The 14,661-nt window shown below is 39.8% G+C and overlaps 1 protein-coding gene across 6 annotated transcripts in view; it reads right to left on the reverse strand.

Moving 5' to 3' along the window:
* robo3 (roundabout, axon guidance receptor, homolog 3 (Drosophila)) overlaps window positions 1-14,661 on the reverse strand; it is a 221,239-nt gene that overhangs the window by 62,390 nt on the left and 144,188 nt on the right. For all 6 annotated transcript variants that reach the window (XM_088088607.1, XM_088088606.1, XM_088088605.1 and 3 more), the window contains exons 3-6: window positions 6,218-6,375; window positions 4,728-4,848; window positions 2,429-2,567; window positions 999-1,126 (exon numbers count right to left, since the gene is read on the reverse strand). In XM_088088607.1, coding sequence (XP_087944733.1) covers window positions 999-1,126; window positions 2,429-2,567; window positions 4,728-4,848; window positions 6,218-6,375 — 546 coding nt within the window. The remainder of the gene's footprint in view (window positions 1-998; window positions 1,127-2,428; window positions 2,568-4,727; window positions 4,849-6,217; window positions 6,376-14,661) is intronic.

The following is a 14,661-nucleotide window of genomic DNA, read 5'->3' on the forward strand; positions in this document are numbered from 1 at the left end:
AAAAACCTGGAAAATATAAAATTCGCGACTTACAATTTACAAGTTACAATTACCTGGAAATTAGCAAAAATTTTCAAGAAAAAAGGAGTAGTAAAAAAAACAAACAATGAAATTGCTTGGGGGAAAAAGTGCTAAAAACTGAAATAAAATAAATAATAGTAAATAATAGTAGTAGTTTTTTGATCATTTTCTTTTTTTTTCTCTTTTTTACTTTTTTTACTTTTACTAATTTCTTTCAATTTGAGGGACATTCATGCCAAGTTACTAATTATTATTATTATTTTTACCATAATTTGACAGAAATCAAATGAATTTTCTCAGTTTTCAAAACATTTAATTGCTTGTGAAAGATGTTTGAATGCAGCACAAGAAAGCTGATGTTGCTCCAGGTTTTAAAGGGTTAATTTGTTTAATTCGCTTTTGTGTTCTTAAGTAGCAGCGCGTTTGCCCCTGTCCTGGAAAATCTTCAAAATCAAGCACATGTAATTCATCAAAAGAGCAGCAAAATAAGAGGATTCTGGTAGGTGAGATATTTTGTGATTCATCATAGAGAGACTGTCCATCTGTGCAATTAATTTTTTCATGTATTGAGTGTTACAATCAAATTTTTGCCAGTGCAGAGCTGCCACCACTGAAGTTTCACTTGTTGAACGATACACATTGAAATAAAGCCAGATAAGAGTTTTCGTAGTTGGTTGCAGATCTGTCTTTGTGTTATTGAAAGAATGATATTGTCAGTTAGAAATGTATCAATATATTGGAAATAAGTACATATTATGTCACTTTTTGTTTTTTTCACACATAATATTAAATGAAATGAGTTGCTATGAGGATTTGTTTTTGCAAATTAGACATTCTGCAAATCTGCTTGTTTTCATTCTCAAATTTTAACAGCTCCAGTATGAGTGAGCAGCCAGCTGGCACTGTCACTAGCTGGATTCAGTCGCTACAACAACAAACTTTAACTGAAACATTTCTGATGCATGCACATGTCTTACCGTGCACTTGCAGGGTGCCCGATGCCTCGGCTTTGCCAACGCTGTTCTCCGACACGCAGGTGTAAGTGCCCTCGTCCTCCCCTCGCACCTGGGTCAGACGCAGACTGTTGTCGCTGCGGATCTCAAATCTGGAAGGAAAGTGATACAAAAGAAATTAAAGAAAATTTTAAGATTATTTTTGCCTTGAACAAAGGCTGCCACATAAAATAATACACACAATTTGTTGAATTTCTTTTTAATTTTTCCTTTTTGTAATGCAAACTGCAAAGTTTTCTGCTCTGTTAAACTTTTAAAAAATGGGACAAAGTGAAATGTTGTGCTGTCAGGCTAAGAACTCCTGATGGTCAAATACTATCAGCTTTTTCTGTAAAAGCTACAAATCAGAACACTCTGTCTGACGATGTGAGGAGCTGCCGCTCTGTCAGGACTTTCAAAACCACCTTGGAATGACTAAAAAAGCTACTCAGCTCTGTACTCACTGAACCTGAACTCTGGACTTTTTAACTGATTTTTAATCTGACAAGCATTCACTTGTGATGTGCTGCTGTGTGTAGCTTTGTGTTGTGTGTTTTGTGTGTTTTTTTGTTTACTTTACATCATGTGCTATTGTGCGTGTTGTTTGTCTTGTGTGTGTTTTTTGTTTGTTTGTTTTGTCCAACTTTACATTATGTTATTGGGCTGTGTCTTTGTTGTGACCTGCCGAGGGACTGCAGATGCGAACAAACTATAAGATACAATATTGTGCATTAAATGTTATCAATTATGATTTAAACTGTACATGGTCCATATTTAATATCTAAATAGATAAATTAAGTAATCTAATGAACACTGCAGCAACAATATGTATGTATATCATGCTGATATTATTATTATTAATTTTATTTCATCTTGTATGGTATATGTGATTTGCTCAGAGCAGCTGTTGCTGTTGTGTATGATTAGTATTTTCTGTCTGTTCAGTTAATCTCACAAGGCTTAAATTAATTCTGTAAATTGTTGATCTTGTTCAACTTTGCAACAGTAACTGAGGGAGGTGGGACTAAGGACTGATCAATTATCATGGCTCCATGTGAGCTGGGCTTTGTTTCAGTTTGTTGTCCATTACCCTGCCAAACAGAGGTAAAAAAATCTTCTCTTTTGTTTTCTTTGATAAACTCAGTGGAAATACATCCACTCACAGAGATTATTTTGTTGAATTAATCACCTTTTCTCATCCTGCCCTGCTTGGCACAGAACTTACACACACTTATACATGCAGGCGGTTGCTCTCTGATTGGAAGCTGTTATATTATCAGTGAAATGATAACTACACTTGTTACCAGAGATGCAACGTGCTACTCAGTTACACCCCGGCAACCAGCACGCATTGTTGGTATGATGATGCATCATCAGGTCTGACAGACAACGAGAGAGTGTTGTTTCTAGCGTACCTGCCCCGGGGCAGCTCTCCCTCCTCTCTCCGCCAGCGGACAGAGGGAGTCGGGTCTCCATGCACCTCACAGAAAAAGTCCACCGTGTCGTCTGCCAACACCACCTGGTTCACCGGCTGTTTGGTGAACACTGGCCTCTCTGAAATTAAACAGAGACAGAGGAGAGAGGATTAAAGTGTGGTGCTAAAATTACATTTCAATGACCTCTCCAGGGTAATTAGATTGTTGCAGCAGCAGTGACTGTGAGAATAAGACAGATAGTGACCACTAAGGAAATAAAATGTAAAAATAAACCAAATCATCACAACTAAACTTAGTAACACTGTCAAAAGAGAAGAAGAAGAAGATTCTGCATCATTGAGAGTAACAGGCCTGATACAGGTACAGAACACTGTATAACACAGGTAAGAAAGACAACCCACCAGAGACATATGTCTGGAGAGACAGATATGCAGTGTAAGCTCTTATCATGATCATAATCACTTTTAAATGCTGACATCCTGGAGAAATTAGTGCAGATGTTACTTTGCAAATTTGACAGATGGCAGTGATATTAAATATAAGATGGTGTGTCAGGCCATGCATTTTGCAGCCTCCATAAATTGATAATTTGGTTATGTCTTGCACCACAATGTGTAAAAGAAGCAGCATCTGGGTGGTTGTGCAGAGGAGGAGGAGGAGGGGAAGGAGGAGGTTTGGTGGGACTGAAAAGAAAATATCAATCCTCTATCTGTTTCCCTGGATCAATACACTTTTTGAGAATGCTGCTGAGAGCAGAGCAGAGAATCAGAGAGAGGGAAGGCAACAGAGAGGTCAAGAGAGCAAAGTAAAGGGCAGCTGAGAAGGAGACATTCATCTTCTGCTCCAACAATATCAGCAGAGGAGAGAAAAGTGCAGCCCAAAAGAAAAGAAATACAAAGAAGAAAACAAACAAAACAGACAATAATTTAAGTCCAGCAGATGAATGACAAACTCTTATACTGATTATTTACATGGAAATTTACATGGAAATTTAAATATCTTTCATTCCAATTTAGATTCAACCTTGACCATAATTATTTAAACATATAGATGTTTGCATTTTGGGTAATTAGAAAACTAACGATGCTTTTGTTAACCAGAGTTGGGCTGGCTAAGATTTTTGAAACAGTTTGATATTAAGCTAAACACTAGACAGGACGGGTTTACTGAACTTTACCAGGTATCTGACTTGATTCAGCAGTCATTCCTCAATGGAACATATTCACAGTATCCCAACAGAAAGTGTCTATTACGTGACACTGTGCAACACCGGAGCTCTCTGTCCACACTGAAGCCACAAAATCTGCACCTCTGTTATGTTAAGTAAACAAACCATGCAGCTTTCAGTTGTGTACTCGAGATCAGACTGGAGACATGAACTTTAAAAAGATAAATGAGTAGCCTGCTTGCCATCTTCCAATGTTTGTAAAGTTACTTTCTAATTCAGAAAACATGTTTTATATTGTTATATTTACTGGAAATTGCATACAATATATCCAAAAGCAAGTAACGTTAGCCTAGCTTGTTTTCAGCCATGGTCCTAGTAGAAACTTTCTGCTTCCCAGCAATCTCCCTCCAGCCAGCTGACACTGTGTTTAGGTTTTTGTAGTGAAAAAAGGAGGTTCTGTGTAAATAATTCCTCATTTCAACTTCATAAATCAGCTGGTCCTCGTTCACTCCGGCGCTTTCAAAGCAAGCGACTGCTATAAATAGTAACACAGCATCTGCCTAAAGTTCAGCTCACAAAAACACCAGTCAGCAAAGACAGCGCTTTTGTTGGCTTCAAATCCAAACTTTGCTGTATTGGTGCAGTTTTAGTCTTTTTAAGAGAATAACTACATGTCGCCATGTCTCCTCTCTTCATCCCAAAAACAAAACAAATGTGAACCGCTCACCCCCCTCTGCTGAAATTTGATCTCTCTCATGTTGCTGAGACCGGCACAGCAGTTAATTACACACAACCTGTATGACGCTAGTTTTTTTTAAATAGTAAGTTTAGAAACATGATATATTAATCACACTGTCATATTGCTATTACTGATGCATATTGAATTGTGACTAAGACTACTTTTAAACTGCCAGAAAGAGACATAATGCCAAATGCCTGTTCAGATTGTTTGCATAAATCTAACCGATTTGAACTCGCACACCTGACTGGACTGGCAAAACCGGAAATGAACCCAACTCTATTGTTTACATTAAGTCCCATATATTTAATTTCCCATGCAGTTCTTGCATGTTGACCATAATTTAATGAGATGTTTTAAGACTCACTCACCAAACACCACCAGTTCTGCAGGATCGCTGTCTTTCTCTCCAACCATGTTGGTTCCAACACACACATACATGCCAGCATCACTCTTCCTGGTGTTGGAAATCATCAACTTGCCTCCTCGGATCTGAAAATGATGATGAGAAGAGGGGAAGAGGATAGGCAAAGAAGGAAATGGATGAATAGGTAAGCGAAGGAGGACATTGAAGATGACGAGGAGGAGGAGAGGTGGTGGCGGTGGTGGAGGAGGAGGAGGGAAAAGAAAGAAGACAAATGGAGAGAGGTTGGAAACAGGATATTGAGGCATGTTCATCTAGAGAGAGGCCACGCCACCATGTTCAGTGTGTGTCATGACAGATGGCTCCTCTGCTGGTTCCTACGCTGTCTGACAATGGGTCTAGCTCCAGGCCAATTTCCATAGAAATATCTTCCACCACTCTGTGTGTAATAATAGATGCATTGATTGATGCTGGCATATCGTGTGCACACACATGCATCCCAAACAGCAGGTCGACATATCTCGTTTTTATTCTGAAGTTATTTCTGATAAACACGCCTGAAGGATTCAATTAAATAAGCAATGCTGTCTTTTAATTATCAAGAATGATGGAAAGGGATTGATTCTTATTAAGGGTTTCTGATCAATAATTAAAACTCGAAATTATTGATTGCTCAGTAGCTCTAACATCCAAAATGCAGAATCCTGACAAGTTGCAGTGTATTATTTGTACAAACACAATTTGTACAACAGTTCACAAATTCAAAACCCTTTTTCTACTAGCCCATCTAGTAGCCCATGTACACTGGTTTTTTAAAGGCTGGAAAACCCAGTAAAAATGGCTATTTACTCCTTTCCCATTGCCAGTAGAGCAGAGCTGTGTACATGGCTCTGCAGCAGATGAGAATGCCTTTGTGTGTGTGTGTTCACTGAACTGTCATGTTTGACGTCACTGACTGGCAAAAATCAGATTATTTTGAATAATGAAAGAGGGCTTCTTGGGTGGAGACGAATGGTATTTTATGCTGGCACTGTGCCAGCAAAGGGGCTAAAATAATTTGGGTGTTTCTTCCATTGAAGCTGATGGGAGGAATTATTCTTGATTGTAACCTTTCCTATTAAATAAAAAAGCCAGATGTTAAACTGTAAAATCTGACAAGTTGATGTTACTTATTATAATCTTGGAAACCAATTGCCTTGAAAAAGGAAAATTAATATAAATTAAAATCCAAATTTATGTTAACTTTACATCTAAGTTGGACTTGATCAGGATGAAGAGGATTTCGCCAGTGATGAAGTGATGTTTGTTAACATGTTTAAGAAAATACAAATATGACTGACTAGTTGCAGTCAGCAGGATACAGATATATAGCACAGTAAACTTTGTTTACTGAAGTTGCTAAAAGACTTAAGTTAAATATAACTAAATTTTAAGTAAATTTAATAGTTTAGGGGGCGGGGGGGTCAGTTCAAACCAATAATTTTCAGAAAAACTTACAGTGATCCTTTCGTCTTTGTCATTGACTCGGATGTTGTTTCTCTTCCAAGAGATGGTGGGCTCAGGATGGCCTCTGGGAGGGATACACTCCATGACAGCCGGCTCGCCTGCTGCTACCACCACGTCACTGGGCGTCTGACGGAAGTCATCTCTCAAAACTGGGAAAAGGATAGAAAAGAGGAAGAGCAACAAGGTTAGTTATTATGTATACAGACTTCTTAGCTGATTGTGGTTCTGCTAACTTGCAGCTGACAGTCAACCTGTTGATGTCACCTTCAGACCATGCATACATGGAGTCAAAAACAAACAAACATGACTGCAGATCAAAAATTACTATCACTTCTTGCAGTCTGATTGAGTAGAATAACTCAGAACATGATGGGACATTGCTATCGATACTGTAGGACTGAATTCAACATTGAGTCCCTTTGGTCTTCATTGACTCTGTGACATGTGTGCTGCATCACACCACATCAATAATGAAGGCTCTTACACACAAAGTAGATGAATTATTCATTCTACCCTCACACACACACAAACACACTCCCTTGGCAAATACACATGTATAAATAGATTTGGATAGGTGGAAAGGAAAATTACTCAAACAACAGTGTCATAGAAATCAATGGTATCAATTGCAGGAGGCCACTCTAAATATGCGATTCAGAAAACACTGTAAGAATTTTGTTTTTATGGAGTCTATTCATAAAACAGAGACAAACAGTTTTGTCTTCGAGTCAGCCCGCCTCTTTACTTCTGTCAACATCTTGTGCCTGTAACCTGGAGGCATCAGGGTTTCTCTTTCTCATCTCGGTCTCTAAGGCTCTGTGAACTCTCATATTACACGTGTGGAGGATGGCTTTGTAGTTTCGAATGATGTACACCAGTCTACTAGGAAGAGGCCAAAGCCACAAAGGCCCGCAGGCTCAGTCTGACCTCAGCCACTCCAGGGATTTCTGAAGGGGGTAAACCAATGAGACTGTTTCAGTCCAATCTGCAAGACATCGCTCCAAAAGACAGTTGCAAATCAGCTGCCCCTAAAAGTCCTTTTCACATCACAAACATTTCTAGGCATTTATTAAGAAATGTCCAAAGTCAAGCGGCAACTCTTTCAAAATATCACTCGGGGGGGTACCAAATTTATACCCTCACATATTTCACAAAGTTCTCTTTGAAGGGAAGATGTGAGATTTGGACATCAAGGAGTAGGCGGATGATTAATTGATGTGATTGGAGAGCATGATGGATTTGCATACTCTCATACATTATATTGATATATCTCATTGAGGATATCAATAAGTTATATCAATATAATGGCATTCCGCTCATGTCTTGACTCAAACTTCTCCTGAGTGTGCAAAGATCTGCAGGGCTGTTGAGGCTGTCAGAAAGACGAGCAGAGAACTCACGTACTTACTTCAGCTTAAAAAGTGCAAGTCATGTCCTCGTTTACACTCCTCACAGACTTTGGAACATTGCTGCTAAAAAGCTGTCAAGGATATCACATCCCTGTCGAAGCACACGCTTCTTTAAACTGCCGTTTTGTACAAAACTGACAGATAACTTCATTATATTTGGGGGGAAATAGATTTTAAAGTGTGCTCTTAATATTACATAACATGTACGTCTGCAAAGCTTGATAGAACTGACGTGCAAATTGAGCACTTATTCGCCACACAGTTCTTCAATGATTACTCACCTTCTGATTCAACCAAGCATATTTAGCATCATTTCAAATTGAAGTGAAATGTGCTAACAGAGGCAACATTTACACAGTCAAGACCAGGGGTTATGTAAATACTCTTTTTACTCTGATTGAGCAGCTTTTTCAAACAGTTGTACTTTTCTGAGTCAATACTTAACTTCTGCTGGATAGGATTCTAATGAGGCACTAAGATAATAAGTACGTATTATTTTATCTGCTGAGATAATGTGTACAATTAAAAGCTGATTTATAGATGGACTGTACTTGAATAGGGTTTTTCTCATCTTTTTGACCACTCAATGCGCTTTCACACTACATATCACATTCACCCATTCACACACACATTCACACACTGGTGGCCGGGGCTACCGTACAAGGTGCCATCTGCTGCTCAGTAATCATTCATATGCACGCACACTCCAATGATGCCGCATTGGTAGCAATTTGGGTTTCAGTATCTTGCCCAAGAATACTTCAACATTGACTGAAGGAGCCGGGGATCAAATTGTGGACCTTCGGGTTCGATCCCCATCTCCTCCAGTCAACATGTCAAAGTATCCTTGGGCAAGATAGTAAAGTATGGTATGGTATGGTATGTTCTGTATAGTTGATGGTAGTATAGTATCAGTGATTCCCATTAATAACGAAGACTATTTCGGGCCGCCATAGTCTAATTTGTCCTGCCATAGTCTCAATGGAGCTGGACTGTTAATTAAGAGCCGTATTAAAACACAGTTGGGTTATTTATAGAACAGTAGAGGCAGAGACATCAGGCGCATTAAAAGTGAAACTAAACCATCCATTCTGCTCAACCTAAAACTCTCTTTTACTTACAAATATTTGGAAATACCTTCTCTCATCTATCCAGCTGATCAGCTGTGAACATATCAACACATTAATTATCCACCTCACAAATGAGCTGCGAAACAGATAAAAAGAACTTTGCCTGCTGTGTTGCATTCACGGACTTGCAGAAACGTCGGAAATTTGAATGACACCACAGACAAAGCGACACAAACCACCACACACCTCTGCCATAGACTGACTGGCAATCTGTGGGAAACACTGTATTATAGTACAGTGTAGTGTAGTAAAGCACTGTACAGTATAATATAGAATGTATCGTATAGTTTAGCACAGCTTATAGCTCTATACAAGTGACGGCGTTGTGAGCATTTAAGACCCTGACACACCAAGCTGAGGGTCAGCTGTTGGTCAGTGTGGGGCTGTCGTTCAGCATTGCTGTAGTCGCTGTTGTGAGTCCTACACTGTTGGTCCTTGTAAGCTCTTGTCAGCTTTTTTGCAGCTGATCCAGCATGTTGAATCAGCATCGGTGAAAGCGGAACCAGTCAGTGAATGAAAACACTCTGACTGTTAGTTCAGCTCAGTGCACGAGAAGAGCAACAGAAGTGAAGAAAGTTAACAAGGAGCTAAAATAAAGATGGCGTGAGATCAGAACAAAATTCTTATATAATAGATTAATTTTCTTTAGCCATTGAGCTCTTTAGCAGAACCTTTACTGATGCTGGTCACTACATTCACGAGCATCACTGAACTGTCAGAGGGGTGGGGAGCACTCATACTGAATTAATATTTGCCTTTTCATTAACACCATGCAACAACACAAGTCATTTCATTTCTACATGAGCAATATGTACTGTAAGTCTAGTAACAGCTCTTCAAATGAATGTTCTCTTTCTCCTTCCAGCCCTATTCAGCCCTGAGGAACAGGACTTGTCCCTCCGTAACTCCCTGCACACCCTTATTTATTTGGCATGTACTGGATCCAAAGGGTGGTCCTTTTGAAATGTGTCTGCAGTAGCATATACAAGTGTTCTCTTTACATTTGCCCTGAGAATGAAAATAACACAGGATCGTTTTCAAAGCTCTGTTGACATATTCCCACATTCACTTGATATGTGAAGCCTCGAGGACCAAATAAGCAGACAGAGAATATATGATGTGTTATTGCAGTGGGAAAAAATGTAAAGCTTGTGGTTGCTCTGAAGCATCTTCCCTTGGTACCAGAGGCTAAAAACAAATATTTAACTCTGCCCATCCACCTGACTTTATGTTCATGTAAAGCAGCAACAGCACACGTTATTATCATTGAATGTATCCTGCAGGCATTTTGTCCGAAGCATCTAACAATATAGATCAGTAACTGAATGTGTACTGCACACGTCATGTTTTTTTTATGTCTGCATGTATGTCTAAGTACATGGGCGAGTATGCACACAACGGCATGAAGTACCCAAAAGACTTTTTTCTTACTATAAAATGACTTTGGTAGAAGTTAAAGTCACCAATTTGAGTATAACTGGAGTAAAATTCTAAAAGTATCTGATTGTTACTGTGCTTAAGTATCAAAAGTAAATTTATAATAATAAATGTATTTAGGTAGTGAAAGCAAAAGTACAAGTAAATGCTGTTAATATAAAGCTAGTGGTAAGACTTTTGAGAATTATAGTTTATTTCTTCGTAGCACACCACGTAAAAATGGAGTGCACATTACAATTGAAGAAACCTGAAAATAAGCACAAAAAAAGAAAAGTAAAGTAAAAAAAAAGAACAACAAAAAAAAAACCCCACTACAAACATACAAGAAAAAAAAAACCCAAAAAATAATACTATAAAATTTGTGTTAAATTGTTTTCTGTAACACAATTTTAAATATATTACCATACTGACTATAAATATATTTTTCTACATTTTCTACATTTTACTGGACATTTTCCATTAATTTTGATAATTAATAAATCAAAAATCAAACCACTCTGCTCAGGTTTCAAAGGGTTAAATAGATTGTGAGTGATGTCTGAACGCAGAATAAGCATAAGTTTCGTCTTCCCTTCCATTACTTTCCTTTGTCCCTCCATCCCTTCCTCCCCTATTTTGTAGTAAGTAACAAAGATGTGTGGGGGAAATGAAATAAAAATTGACAGAAACAAAAAAACTCAAGCTAAGTACAGATACTCCCAAAAAATTCTGAAGTAATGTAACATATTACTTATCCACAGCACAGGACTATACCATTATTATCGCCATCGAAATGACTGTGTATCCTTCCCTCCATCCTTATGAGCTCTCTTACACTCACACTACTGATTTCTATTGCAGATTTATACTACTGTTTCATTATCTGAAATACCTGTGTTTGTGTGGGAAATACATTGTATCTCAATGTCAGGCTGTATGCCACAAAGGCTCATTTCTCTTCTTGTCAAGATAGCGCGGCGTCCTCGTTGAATGAGTGGGAACGTGGGCGTGCATGTGAGGAGATAAATCAGCCTGTTTTGTTTGTAATCAAGGTCATGTCAGTGTTAAAGGAGGATATTTTTCATTTCCTCATTAGCTGACGGAGTCTGTGCTTGCCTTTGCCCTGATAAAAACATCTCCACCAAACTCACTGTGGGCTCCTGAACCGCTAGTGCTGTCTTTTTTATCGGCGTCGCTTCCAGGGATCAAATTGCCACTTATGGCTTCAGTCTGACCCATATCCTGATGCCCAATTACTTATCCACAGAGCATTTGGGGCACTCCAAATCCCATTGGCCCTTGCAATCCTTCAATGATATTCCAAACCACACCCCTGACCTGATCTGTACCTGCCGCTGACAGTCCGTCCAATCGCTATTCACAGCAGATTACCGAACCTTGACTAAATCGTTCAGTAACCTGTCCCATCATGCAGAGTGAGGAGGGAAATAGGGCCTGAATTACCATGCCACAGGGTTAAAGGACCGCCGTGATGACCCGACACACCACTCTGAGATCATGGCTCCAGGGGCCCCTGATCTTTCCCTTTCTGCCCTCCAGATCTGAGCAAAAAGAGGGTGTCTAGAAGTTTATTAGGCACTGGCAATTACCCATGAGGCCCTTTGGGGCCCATATTAAGTGGGTGTACTTTGACCTTTTCTTTAAACCCCTTCAACAAAGCCAGAGTAATCCTCACCACTGGGCCTGAACGGTGTGCTTTAATCAGAGCACAGACACACAGTAACACACACAGGCTAAAAGATAAGAGCTACGGGTGCATATATTTCAGATACATGTCTGATTGGAAAGAAATTGGAAAACACATTTCTGAAGAAAAAATGCCAAACATTCTTGAGTTCCAGCTTCTTAAATATGAGAATTTGATGCTTCTCTTTGTGGTGTGATACCAAACCGAACATCTTCTTTGGGTTTTTGAACAACTGGTCAAATAAGATATATAAATAGCTTTTATTTAAATTTTTAAGCAAGCATTTCACACAAAACAATTCACTGAAACTATCGTTGGTCACAGCCCTCATAGTTTCTCCATTTAATTTCTTGAAAAACTGCTTTTAGTTTGTTTTTGTATTTTTGACATCATTTTAATTCCTGTGTGTTGTCTTGTATCTATCTATGCCCCCCCCCAAATTTGGAGGTTTTTCAGTGATCCTTGAACCCTACACAGGAAGAGCTCTCAATTATTTATTTTTTTCCTCTGCAGCAGTGTATCACTTGCTGGGTGGATTATTGATGTATTGTTTCATTCACAGCTGATCTGATCACATAAATAGATGAGAGGAGCAGTTGTCTGTAAGTGAAAGCAAACTTTTGGACCCAGCAGAATGAACTGTTAAGTTTCACTTTCCATGCATCCAACGTACTCCTACCCCAAGTGTGTTTTAAATAACCCAACGGTGTACATGTATATATATATATATATATATATATATATATATATATATATAGCACTTCTTATGAATGGTTCAGCTCCAAAAATCTATTTGTGGTAGCAGATGTTTAACTGTGGCTCCACTACAAATACATGAATGTGTGGGAAACCATGCATGCAGAGCGACGTTAACATATAAAATTATGTATATCTTGAGAAATTTCATCATTCGCTTCTAAACATAAACATCTCAATCTGGACAATAATCAAAATCAGATGTGTGAGGCTTTTTGTGTCTGTGTGTGTGACAGATTGCTGTCAGCCATTCACAAACACATTAGTCACAGAAAAATAATGACATCCATCTGCATGTAGCATCTATCAGCTTGGGATGTCCATTGATGGATGTGTGAATTGCAAATTAAGCAGAATCATTATGAAAATTAAAGATCACAAAAGGAAGTAATCTACTCGGTGCCAAACAAAGTGTGTTATTATATGGAAGTAGTATGTATCTGCGACTGTTAGAGTTGTGTGATTTACCACATGTTCACAGTATCACGACCCTGCTGTAGATCAGGGCATCATTTGAGCATTTAATTGGACATAAAAAACACCTTTGGGGCAAGCCCAGGCTCACTTTTAATTAAATGGCTTTATCGCTGTCGTTAATGTTCCAAGTGTGTGTGTGTGTGTGTGACAGCACCCCCTCAAGAATAAATATTCAGATGGCAGAGCGAGAGTGACGGATAGTCCCTTGGCAGCGGAGCAAAGACAGGCATGGACGGAGGGAATCAAGAAAAGCATCCTCGGGTTCATGCTCTGTTGTGGTGGATTGAGCTGGTTATCCGTCCATCCGTCAGCTTACCGCCTGTACGGACAAGAGGCAATCTGCTTTGGTGTCAGAACATGCGAAAACACACCAACATTTTTGTTCTTCGCCCAAGTACATACATCATTCTTATCCGTTTATCAAGACCACTGAGACACACACATAACCATCTTCTCTGTTCTCTCTATAGGTGCAGCCTCGTCCCCAAGGCAATATCTGTCCAAGCCCATGGGCCCAACAGGGGCCCCCATCAGAAGCCACCTTCTATCAGCCACTGTCATTATCCAGAGTGGACCCCCTCCGATCCCTATCAACTATTACACCATGATGAAACGGCCCGCACAGGATATTGTGTGTGTGTGTGTGTGTGTGTGTGTGTGTGTGTGTGTGTGTGTGTGTGTGTGTGTGTGTGTGTGTGTGTGTGTGTGTGTGTGTGTGTGTGTGTGTGTGTGTGGTGATGGGAGGGTCTGGAGACGATGGAGGGGAGGCGGGGTCTCACAGTTGGAGACAGATGTCCGTGTTGCCTCTAAGCACCCGCCACCTCCCCACCCCACCCCAATACAAACACAGACACTCGCGCAGATATGCTGCACGGCAGCTGCAGCAGCAAATACAGCAAAACACTGTCTGCATCCAATATCACCAGCTCAGTCCAACATACAGGCTGACTGGAGACTGTAACTCCCCTGCATTGTACACACACACAGACACACACACTGTCAAAAAGCCTTTACCATTTCTCTATCAACACTTTCTGACAGCTGACCTGAAATGTCCTCTCTTCTAAAAAAAACAACTTGGTTTAAAGTGTTATTCCATTTTTCTCATGGTGCTGTCATTCGGCTCTTTGGGCCTGAGGGTATTTTATGGCCTTGAGTAAACGACATAACATGGTTCAGCTCTCTGGAAATGCTCATATAGCCAACAGCAAAATTGAGCCGGCACTAAAGCTAAATGAATGGGAATCACAGCGACAGGGCATTTCAATTACTCCTTTCACGAGTCCAGAAGGGTCACCTTCTCAGCCCAGGCGTTACCGCCTACCCTCCACACACACACACACACACACACACACACACACACACACACACACACACACACACACACACATAACCTGTTCATCAATGTCTGATGCATTTTCCCCCTCAAATTTACTCCCTCCATTTTCTTTTGTCCCTCAGCGTATCCTCTGGCGTAGCCATTTAGGCCGCCGTCGCTGCTGCTTAGTACTGTCAGCTGAGTCCATTTAGCAGCCACAA

The sequence above is a fragment of the Plectropomus leopardus genome, chromosome 15 (genome assembly GCF_026936395.1).
Source record: "Plectropomus leopardus strain MGB_pleo_1.0 chromosome 15, ASM2693639v1, whole genome shotgun sequence".
Taxonomy (NCBI): domain Eukaryota; kingdom Metazoa; phylum Chordata; class Actinopteri; order Perciformes; family Serranidae; genus Plectropomus; species Plectropomus leopardus.